This window comes from Bombyx mandarina, chromosome 04 (assembly GCF_030267445.1).
Source record: "Bombyx mandarina strain Sakado chromosome 04, ASM3026744v2".
Lineage (NCBI taxonomy): Eukaryota > Metazoa > Arthropoda > Insecta > Lepidoptera > Bombycidae > Bombyx > Bombyx mandarina.
This window is the reverse complement of record NC_143211.1, coordinates 6,296,837-6,309,096: the sequence shown is the minus strand read 5'-3', so window position 1 is coordinate 6,309,096 and position 12,260 is coordinate 6,296,837. Positions and strand designations below refer to the sequence as shown.

The window sequence follows — 12,260 nt, the reverse complement described above, 5'->3', positions numbered from 1 at the left end:
TCACGTGATTCTGAGAATATGTCAGAATAATTTTATATAAGTTTAGATTAATTAAATAATTTCATATATCATTAAAATATGTCAGAATAATTTCATATACTTAATTTGTTTTTGATTTTTTTACTATTAATTACAATATAATCAGATAGGTATAATATAAACTTCTAAAAATTCAATAATTTTTTATTTATTTATTATTTCATTTATTCATTATTTGTTATTTAGTCATCACTGTCTAATGTCATTTGCGTTACGAGCAGTACGCAACCCGCCCCCTCACCCCTGTCGCCACCTAAGGCGCGGCCAACTAGTTCCGCGAGCACTAATTTACTACAATAACGACTGTTGCAGTAGAAATATTAGCAAGTGCGACCTTCGGTGTACGAAATAAATGGTGATACGTTAAATAGCAACGGATCTAGACCAAAAATTGCCTATTATTGTTTATTTTTTGGCATCTTCACACTTCAAACTTTACACACACATGCCTGGGTCCGGCGTAACAGAAGCAACTGCTAACAAAATGTAATGAAAACAGTTCCCAACGCGCTCGGTACACAACAATAACAATTCTTCAAAAAATTGAGCTTTCCACTACGTTCTACATCTACAATAAACACCAGCAACACTAACTAAAAAGGTCTTCTTCTAATCTTTAAAGTATAACATTTGGTATTACATATTTTTAAAGAATAATTTTGAATACTGAAGCAATAATTTTTCTTGAGACGAAATGTTTGGTTAAAAACATAAAAATTGGCCATAATAGTGTCGTTTCTGTTACATGCATAGGCCATTCAACCGTACCCCCATCTAGGTGCGAACTAACAATAAAAACTAATCATAAATTACTCATCTAATAAAAAACCTTACATTGTACACGCAAATACGTATTTACATATAACTCATACGATTAATAGAAAGTAGAGAAAAATATGGATATTTTTTAATTCTGGATTTGCATATGTGATATGCACGTCTACAAACAGAGGGAGCACCAAAATCTATCTATGCACTCTTAAAAGTGTAGAAACATGAAAATATAACAATTTACCTTTAATCCCTACTAATTTTCTTTTTGTGTTCATATTAATAGAAGTTATTAAGAAGTAAAAATTCAATGAAAGATTTGGTAAATGTTAACAACATCATTCCACTATATTCTACTAATTAATTATATTAATCTTCTATTGAAATCTACATTCTAATAATATGATTTCGTTTAAATGAAAGATTAATAATAATAATTGCGTTTAATAATAAAAGAGGCGGCCCCGTTTACATTATCTAGCGATACTTTCTCAACACTTTATGTTATTAACGTCCTGTAAGTTTTTTTTTTTTATAGCCAATTGCTTCCCAAGATTCCTCAATGTCTCGATATGAAACTTAGATTGGAACAATCGTATTCTAAATACGAACGACTCGTCCAGTATATTAATTTTCATGCATCCAAAATGAAGGGGGGAGGGGCATTATCACAAATACAATATTAACTAACGTACACAATTCGTACGTATAAACATATTATCGCACATCATCGCTACATATAGGCAGACGAAACGAGGTTCGCTTACCGAATACAAGTTATAGATCTTTTGAATGTCATACTGCTATAATCGATAAATAAAAGTTTGTCTTGAACGTATACAACGCCAGCAATAATTAATTGACAAAACTTAATTGAAAATAATATATCGCTCCTTTAGAATTATAGAGACCCAACCCAAAAAATGTGTATTTTACAAAGAGATCTAATAAAGTTCTCAAACCGAAAATGCGTAGAGGAAGGGAACGGAGTGAAAGAGATCGATGAATAAGTTTGTCCCTTTATAAGATACTTTTGATCGTTTGATTATTAAGAATCGCTGAAAAGATCTCCACTTCGATAAAGCGGCAGGACACGAGAACCCTCTCATCGTGGCCGTCGGTAACTACATTCCCGATCCTGCGGACAGAATGGAAAGCAGTCGACGTCGCCTCAAACACGTCATGTCGGATCCTCCCGATCCACTAACGGTGCTTTTAGGTACCTCAAGCACCGGTCATCGTTCTCGTGGAACTCGTCGCTTGCTACAAAGGGCTTCGACGAGTAAATTTGCCCTCAGACACAGCCTACTGAGTTTCTCGCCAAATCTTTTCAGTGAGTCACGTTTCCGATCCGGTGGTAGATTCTGCGAGGCACGGCTCTTGCTAGGGTTCGTGTTAGCAACGTCATCAGGTTTGCGCGTCGTGAGCTCACCTAGTTAAGGTTACGCTGAAATAGCCTCTCAAGGCTCTCAACTTAGGTAGGAAAAAAAGGGGTGAAATCCAAAAAATTTCGAAATGGGTCTCTCTCTAATTATGCCAAAAGTGCGATATCAAAATCATAAAAAATTAGCTTATAAGTTTTTTTTTTTTACTGTTGCTGTATAGAATTTACATGTTGACGTTGGCATGTCGACATTCAAAAGTTGAATAAGTCCCCCTACATGATGTTGGTGTCGATGGGCGGCGCGTGGTTGCAGAGCGCGTCGCGGATGTACGAGCTCACGCTGCCCTCGGCCACGAGGTGGAACAGGTAGAGGTGCTCGAAGCTCTTGAGCGAGATGGAGCGCAGCGCCGGCAGCCGCAGCAGCAGCGCCGCGAACCGACCCTCCTCCCCGCCGCGCGAGCGCCGGCAGTACTCGTCCAGGCATAAGAACATCTGCGCGGAACCACGCGGTCACTTCATATCTTTTTTTTTTAAGGGATTTTATGACCTGGTAACTAAGACCTTTAAGTCATTTTGAAGTCGTCGTGGCCGAGGGGATAAGACGTCCAGTGCATTCGTGTTGAAGGATGCACTGGTGTTCGAATCCCAGGCGGGTACCAATTTTTCTAATGAATTACGTACTCAACAAATGTTCACGATTGACTTCCACGGTGAAGGAATAACATCGTGCAATAAAAATCAAACCCGCAAAATTATAATTTACGTAATCACTGGTAGTAGAACCTCTTGTGAGTCCGCGCGGGTAGGTACCACCACCCCGCCTATTTCTGCCGTGAAGCAGTAATGCGTTTCGGTTTGAAGGGTGGGGCAGCCGTTGTAACTATACTGAGACCTTAAAATTCATATCTCAAGGTGGGTGGCGGCATTTACGTTGTAGTTGATTATGGGCTTCGGTAACCATTTAACACCCGGTAGGCCGTGATCTCGTCCACTCATCTAAGCAATAAAAAAATACATCGCAATGGCTTGGTTAATCTAATAAAATTTTGTGTAAGCTTTCACACAGTTCACCCCAAAATCAGTGAACTCTAATTAGTTTGGCTCAAATGACAAATGAAGAAATAAAAAGCCCTACAAAACGCCCTAATGTATGATTAATCAAGTCAGTAAAATAAATAATCTAATGTACCTTTTCTCGAAGAACGTCCACTTCTTGTTTATTCTTCAATCCCTTTACGTCTGAAAATGATAAAATAAAATATTGTAATGTTTATAAATATTTAAGCATCTTCTACGGTATTCAATAAAGTACATCAAATAATTAAAAGAAAAACCATTTAGAAAAAATTCTAAATAGGTAACACAAGTTCTAGAGCAAGTAACCAGCGTGGGTCGGCATCATGCATTTCGCCACTTTATTTTATAATTATATTTGGATCATTTTAAGGTGGGCTTGCACTGCATCTCCTGACATAATTATTCTTACTAGATAACTAGAAAAAATCTAAATTTGACAGCTGAAGCTGCTCTGTAGAATATGCGTTATGGATATCGAAAAGAAAAAAACTTTGACAGAAGAACAAAAATAAAGAGGTGAAATTTAAATATCTTTAAATACCTATACTGATTTCAGTTCATGAGGCCAGCCGAGCGATCAAAATTAAAATGAAGTGGAAGTTATCACGTGACTTCCGTGTTTAAATAGAGTATTATTGTCAGGGCAGGGACTGTTGTCAGTGTACAGTATTGTATTGTGTAGATAATATTGTCAGAGTTTGTTAATTTCTTTATTAGACCAACATTCGTAAATGATCGAACCGATTTGTATGTATAAGGTGTCGTTACAATCCTTATACCGAATGACGGTGGATTTTTTAAAATAGTAATAGTATTGTTACGTCGGTAAGAGCAATGCCATCTATCGTCGAATAGCAAAAACGAACATCAAAACTAATAATGTCGAGAAGAACAGCGCCATCTATTATCAAACCGCGGAAACACATGTTGAAACTACTTGACTTGAATGAATTTTCACGATAATCCTAGGGGTATCGTATCGAGTATAAAAGCGTTGCAGAGATGACCCGAAGGCAGTTAGTAAGCGGTTCTAGTCAAAGCGAAGCAGCGGAATAAATGAATTACGAATTGTAAAGTGCTCTGTAAGTGTTCGAAGTGTTAAATACAGTTTTACTTTGTACTTTAGTAGAATTTTTATTTATCCCGAACCCCAGAGCGTAAAAGTGTTTATTATTTAACCTGTAAACTGTCTTATATTATAGGGAATAACAGTCCACTTTGCCATTGATTAATTATATAGCGGAAGATACTAGCCGAGAAAGTTGAACTTTAGCAATAGCTCACAGTCGGTACTGCATTTTTTTTTGGTCAGGAGGAAATCGCCGGACTCCCACCCTCCACTGGGGATGGCGGGCGGGCTATGTCGGAGTCGAACCAACAAACCTCCTGTTGCTCAACAACCCACGTCCGAGCCACTCATGAGACAGAACTCATGAAAAGGCAAAGGGGGAGGAGAGTGAAGCGTTTAGTGCAGAGCACACATCTCTCCCATCACCCTTCCCCTAGCCCAACGGTCGGGGAACTTTTTTAATTATTACCCCAAAATATTTTTGTGTAAGTTGATATTACCCTATGGCGAAGTCCAAAAAAAAACGAAATCGCTTCTTTTTAGCATCTTTCATATTTATAGCCCACAAGATAATTTTGAAAATAAAAAAAAAATTTTTCGTTTCGTTTCATCGGGTTTGAAATCACAACGATTCTAAAGAAGTTTCACTTCAATATATACTTTTTACTCATAAAAGTTTCATTTTTACCCCCCAAATTTTCATTTTACCCCATTTGGGGTAATTTACCCCGGTTCCCCGACCGTTGCCTTAGTCGATACTGCATACTATTGAAGAGAGAGAGACAAATAGCTGTGTGTTATTGAAACTGACCAGGATTGAGGAGTATGATGGCCTTGAGCGCGACGTACTCGGCCTGGTCCATGCGGAGGGAGCGCATCTTGAGCGACAGCTCGGAGAGCACGCGGTCGAAGATCTGCCCCACGCCGGCCTGCAGCGCGGAGTTGCGGTGCAGCGTCATGCCTGGAAACGAAACGACCACACCCTTCAGTACCGCCTGTATGATATACACTAGGTCTGATGTTGAAAAAATATTCTTTCCCTCGATATGTATGTATATATAAGATTATCTATTATATTTCTTCTTAAAGCAAATCACTATGTGATTCATCTAAAACAGAGTTTTATTTATTAAATACAGATATATTTTACTTAACAAATATCAACTAATGAAATAACTACTAACCTAAAACATAGAATCGACAATTAAATGTTCATGGTTTACTATTCAAGTCTTGTATTCAAATTTGAATCGTCCTTTTCACTTTTTATAATAAAGCTAATTCACAAAGAGTTTTAATTAATTTTAATTATATATTTTTATTCCGATCGAGAAAAAACACGTTTCTTTCTTTGTCCCACTTGTAGTTCCCTCTTATAGTTGAATGCTGATCTGATATATACCCAAATATTAATGACTCTGTCAACGTCAACGTCAACACAAAGCTTACATATATATGTCTTTTTTAATCTATATAACTAAATTATAAACGTCTTACGTCTTCAGAGTTACACCGCGTCTGTCTGCCGTCGCGTCCGGCAACTACCCTTTGAAGTCGTCGTGGCCTAAAGGATAAGACGTCCGGTGCATTCGTATCTAACGATGCATCGGTGTTCGAATCCCGCAGGCGGGTACCAATTTCTCTAATGAAATACGTACTTAACAAATGTTCACGATTGACTTCCACGGTGAAGGAATAACATCGTGTAATAAAAATCAAACCCGCAAAATTTATAATTTGCGTAATTACTGGTGGTAGGACCACTTGTGAGTCCGCACGGGTAGGTACCACCACCCTGCCTATTTCTGCGTGAAACAGTAATACGTTTCGGTTTGAAGGTTGGGGTAGCCGTTGTAACTATACTGAGACCTTAGAACTTATATCTCAAGGTGAGTGGCGCATTTACGATGTAGATGTCTATGGGCTCCAGTAACCACTTAACTTCAGGTGGGCTGTGAGCTCGTCCACCCATCTAAGCAATAAAAAAAATAAAAACCTTCTATTAATTAAAAAATAAAACTATGTGTTCCGCATTCATTCGCTGTCTTTCTTACTTCCTAACACAACACCTATCTCTCTCACTCAGTTATGCTCTATATCTGTCATTCATCCATACCATTCCGTTCCTACATATATATATTTTTTCTAACAAGTGTAGATATTAAATATTTCGATAGTTAGTGACAAAGTCCTATTCTTGATTTCATATTTCATAAGAGAGAATGGTCTATATCTAGATAATATCTAGACAATAGAATAAGAGAGAATGGTCTATATCTAGATATTGTTCAAATTATATATTTATGACAAATGATATATTTTAGTACATCAGAAATACTAATGGCATTAGTAGTAACGTCTGTGAAGTTCTGTGGGTACTACTTTACAAATTTTTGTCATAAAGCAATGATGAGTATTATTGACATTGCTATTACGACGTTTATGAATTCCGGTAGCCACTAAGCATCAGTCGGGACGTGAGCTCGTCTCGTCCGTCTAGAATAAGTGATTAATATTTATAAATGTAAAAGTATCACCTTATCACATTCTGTAACGAATATTTCAACTTTCTACGTTCGATAAGTGCATTATTTAACATTGACATTTAACCCACAAGTTAATCAGTGCTGATAACACAAGACTTCACACTCTTAATATTAAAAATGAAGATTATAAAAAATTTAACAGAACCTTTAATTATTATGACAATTAAATTAGAATCTTTTAACGTATAAACACATTATGTTTACGCATTTCGTGTATTCAAACAAATATGTCGGTAGTGACTTTTTTAGTTTTTTTATTTAAGTTCATATCGAGGGGTGAAAAGCTTATTCGTTTAATCGACATTTATCTTTGTAATTAAAGGTGCGTTTTATTTGGCATTGGTAACAATAGTTCGATGTTTGTAATTGAACTTCAATTAAGTTTACCCCCTACCAAAAAGCTGAAGTACCTAGTTATTTTGTTATGATTTTATTTCCAAATTTTATACTTTAAATGGCACTCCTGTTAAGTTGCAAGAATGTCGCTTAAATCAAGCGCAAACAGCCTTTCGCCTCTCGATAAAGTCTTTGTTTTTTTTAATTGAAGCTCATCTCTCTCTCTCTCTCTCTCTTCGATCGGTTCCTCACTGCTGAGGATCGTGACTCCGTCCGATTTCGTCAACCAACTGTCTCCATCGATCCCGCCCTGCAGCCCGGTGGAGTGCGTCGCTGATAGGTATCCCCAGTTCCTCCGCTATTTGGTCTGACCATCGTTTGGGACCTCTACCCCTAGGCCTTTTTCCCTCTATTTTACCGGTCACCACAAGGCGTTCCAAATTGCTGGTATCCCTACGTGCAACATGACCAAAATACCGCAATATTCTTTGTAGGCAGATTGTGGATAGACGTTGAATCTTCTCTATTTTTATTTTGAAGCTCATCAAAGTTCCTAAATTAATAAATAAAAGGTATCGATTGTTTAAATACCAGTTTTTCGTGGATCCCACGTTCCCAAATGGATGTAAACATCAACAATTCCATATTATGTCTTCGATTTCGGGAACATTTAATCGTGTAATCATGTCTTTAAAAAAAGTAAACATAATCATAATTATATTATATACCTGGCATTAAACAAATGAGTTGAGGCGGCGCCGTATTCCGCGAGTCTACGTTCTCTCGTTCATCATTGAGGAACTGAAAAACATTAAGACAGAAATATAAGAAGTCGAATTAAAAAAATAATTAAATCGAATATATTAAAACTGTTGTAGGTCTTGTAAAGTAATGTTAGTTATTATAGAACTCTCTGAATCTATACTAATATATAAATCTACAGTGGTTTTTACGGATGTTCCGTTATAAGTACTAAACCATGGATCCGATTGACTTGAAAGTTGGTATCCATGTAGAAAATACATGTACTTAATGGATAGGCTAATATTTATATGAGTGTTGGACTCCCTAATAATAATGACAATAAATAATAATATTAATTTTAAATGCGAAGCAGGCGACTACGGCTAGTAAATATATAAAAGTTTTCATGAATTTCAGTGTCTATTTTAGAGTTACGAGTAATAAGGGCATAAGTTCTTATTATTATTTTATTTAATGTTTAGGTGTGCCCTCTATGCGTTCCCATACTATTCGGACGATTAGAGCCCACTGAGTTTTTCGCCGGATCTTTTCAGTGGGTCGCGTTTCCGATCCGGTCCTTGCTTCTTGCTAAGGTTAGTGATAGCGTCATCAGATTTGAGCCCCGTGAGCTCACCTACTTGTTAAGGTTACGTTGAAATGGTCTCTCATCCATTAGCTTAGGTAGGAAAAAAATAAAAAAATATATGGGCGATTGAGTTGAAAATTTGTACAGTAATCGTTCGCACTTCCGGAATAGCTTTTCTCGTGGTACCATCAACACAAGATAGATGGCGTGCGAGTATTTTTTAAGATTTAGCGTTAGTCGCAGCTTAATGTGGTCAGGTCTTACAATTTAATAAGTATGTGTAATCTAGGCATAATTACGTGCGTTTTCGTTAATAGAATTTGTAACGGGTTGGAAGTTTTTGGCGTAACAGTGTTGAGTAATATTATAGTAATCTAGTGCTAATTCCAATGCAAATGTATGTATTACCACTAATACGTTAGTATTATTGTACGTTAGTATTCGTATTCGTATTATTATTTGTCCAGTAGTATTTTATTATTTTATTATTACCAGAGGATTATTAAAGATTACTGTTTAATAAAACATTCTTTTAATCAAACAAAACTTTGTCAATACGGAAAAAGAAGAAGAGATAAAATCAGCAAATATCAACTGTCAAATTAACCGAATCTTAAGAACTTGAATATAAGTGAGCCCTAACAATGGGTTTGTAAGCAGCCGATTGCCATACCTCAAATTAGATTAATTAATTAAGTCAATTACAAAAAATAAAATAGGTTTTATCTGTTCCTTTATTATTATTATAAGTGATATATCCAGATGAACTTAATAAGCTAACTTAACTAATTAATATAGAGGGGCGAAAAGCTACACAGGAGAGCCATTTAAAATTAAAAAAAATTGAAAAATATCATGACAAAAAACACTTCTTCAACTATTTGAATGGAGTAAACTCAATGAGTTCAATTAAGAAAATCGAACTATTGACGCTAATACCAAATACAATCCACATTTAGTTACAAAGATAAATGTCATATACTATGCGAAACGTAACTTAAACTAAAATAGCCTTTCAGACCTCAATTATGATGATAGGTTAGAAGTGAGAGTCTAAGGAATATAACCAGGGATACTGCAACCATGGTAGTGTATGAAGTGGTGGCAGTAAGAGCTCCCAGTTTCCTGGATTGTATTATCTTCTCGTTTTACCTTCCCTGTTGCTAGTCTATATATGAGTCGTCTATTATCAAAGGTGGCAATCTGTGCATTTGGACAAAAAAATGTTATTGATATGTCAATACAGATTGATTTGAATATAATCGTCTCCTTCAAAGAATACGGTTCAAAACCTGCATTAAATAAAGGTTAATACTTAACCTGTTATTTATCTAAGATGTTGTTTAGAAGAGTTTTGTGACTGCCAATGGAATACAAAGTCAATAATTCGTTTTTCTGATTTACCAATAATTGTCCGAAAGTCACATTGCCGGCTTTGATAATAGTCGACTCATATATAAAAATGAATTGCTGTTCGTTAGTCTCGCTAAAACTCGAGAACGGCTGGACCGATTTGGCTAATTTCTGTCTTGAATTATTTGTGGAAGTCCAGAGAAGGTTTAAAAGGTAGATAAATATGAAAGTTCTCGGAATTAAATATAAAAATAACAATTTTGTTTTTCCTTTAATGTGTCCCCCGTCGGACGGATTCCTTTGGTTTGTTTTATATTTATTTTACACAAAAGTTTAGGTCTTTTATTTATCGATTGAGGCACTACGAAGTCTGCCAGGTCAGCTAGTTTACAATAATATTGTATCTAGTCTTCACCCAGTGATCTAAATTCAAGCATGATCACTAACTCATCAAGACTTTAATTATTTTATGTATTATTTTAATGTCATTTTTTCGTGGGGATTAGAATTTCTGTATTGTAAATATCTAAACCACGATAATAATTATTAAATAGAAATAAGGAATAGGTTAACGAATCGAGAAGAAAAATGTATTTTCTTGTTTTTACTTTTCGTATTTGATATAATACATATTTAATTTTCATGTTTAATGTAATTAAAATATATACATATATGTGGAATGGGTCTTTTTTTTGAACCGATACTAGCGGTGGCTTATTAGCATAAGCATATTCAATGACATTCAAATTAAAATAAATAGGTAATATAAATATTTGAATTTAAATAAACACGACTAAATCCTTTCACCTTACACCATATTTATTAATAACAAGGTAAATATCTTTCTATCAGAACTGAACAGTTGACCCGTGTCCTTAGCCCTTATCCTTAATAATAAATAAAATAAAAGGTGAGAACTTTGTGCATCATTGCCAATCTCGTGTTCCTTGTTAGTTGTTAGATAGCTATGCAATTCTGAACAGGAATATTAATTGTTAAAAAAATTAAAATATTTAATTACGCAGTCCGTTTTTAAACTTGTATATTATCAAACAGAAATAACTAGATTATTTTCAAATTAATACACTAAATATTTTTTTTTTATATTGCCAACAGTATCCTGTAATATCGTGCGTTTTCCAAAAGTGGATTTTTGAAGCAATACTCGAAAAGAGCATAGCGGTATCGCACTTAGAAACTCGCCAGTACGTTTTCATTTTCTGAAAGTCCGTAGTGGATGGAAATTTTATGGCGAACGGAAAAAAACTTAGCTAGAATGAAACATCACGAATGTTTATCGATATTGGGGTGCTTGTTTCTAACGTTACATAGATATCACGATCGTTTTAAAGGAAACATTTATATGAATGCACCAAATTATATTTTACTAGCGAACCGCCCTCGCTTCGCTTCGGAAACATTAAAACGCACATGAAACCAAAAAAATAAATAAAAAAAATAAAAAAAGTAGCCTATGTTCATCAGGTACAATGTCGGCTTCTAATGGAAAAAGAATTTTTCAAATCGGTCCAGTAGTTTCGGAGCCTATTCGAAACAAACAAACAAACAAATCTTTCCTCTTTATAATATTAGTATAGAAACTTTAGACTTTTTCTAGGGCAATGTCAATCTAATATATAAAATTAAGTACAGACCAAATAATTTAATTCGTGTATATACGAATGATGAGGAGAGCTGAAAACCGGGCTCAGTGGTGTGGATTAGGAGAGGCCTATGTCCACCAGTGGACGACTGTGGGCTGATGATTTTTTTGGATGGACGAGCTCACAGCCCACCTTGTGTTAAGTGGTTACTGGAGCCCATAAACATCTACAACGCAAATGCGCCACCCACCTTGAGACATAAGTTCTAAGGTCTCAATATAGTTACAACGGCTGCCCCACCCTTCAAACCGAAACGCATCACTGCTTCACGGCAGAAATAGGTAGGGCGGTGGTACCTACCCGTGCGGACTCACAAGAGGTCCTACCACCATGATGATGATGATGATGATGATATACGAACCTCCATAGACCGCCATGCGATAGCGAACAGCAGCAGTTCGTTCCAGGAGCCCTTGATTAGAAGGATCTGATCGTCGATTTCTAGCTGCCCGAAGTGTGGAATGTCACGCGCCCAAACAATGAGAGCGGCTATCTGTTTGTTGCCTGAAAACATTCGTAGGTTTCGTCTTAATTTCAACTCAAATAAGTCGTGTTCGACGCGAATTAATCGTGGAAAATCATGTTTCTACTATTTTATTTGTTCGGGACCACTATATTGACATTTTTCCTTAAGAGCGCGTGCGAAGCCCAACGAAACAGCTAGTATATCTATACTAATATTATAAAGCTG

The 12,260-nt window shown here is 36.0% G+C and overlaps 1 protein-coding gene across 10 annotated transcripts in view; it reads right to left on the bottom strand.

Annotated features, from left to right (window-relative positions):
• Positions 1 to 217: 217 nt before the first annotated feature.
• Positions 218 to 12,260, bottom strand: part of USP (RXR type hormone receptor) — a 54,721-nt gene continuing 42,678 nt past the window's right edge. For all 10 annotated transcript variants that reach the window (XM_028183991.2, XM_028183987.2, XM_089727017.1 and 7 more), the window contains 5 exons: positions 11,931 to 12,073; positions 7,951 to 8,023; positions 5,152 to 5,301; positions 3,384 to 3,433; positions 218 to 2,686 (listed from right to left, as the gene is read on the bottom strand). In XM_028183991.2, coding sequence (XP_028039792.1) covers positions 2,468 to 2,686; positions 3,384 to 3,433; positions 5,152 to 5,301; positions 7,951 to 8,023; positions 11,931 to 12,073 — 635 coding nt within the window. In that variant the 3' untranslated portion in view covers positions 218 to 2,467. The remainder of the gene's footprint in view (positions 2,687 to 3,383; positions 3,434 to 5,151; positions 5,302 to 7,950; positions 8,024 to 11,930; positions 12,074 to 12,260) is intronic.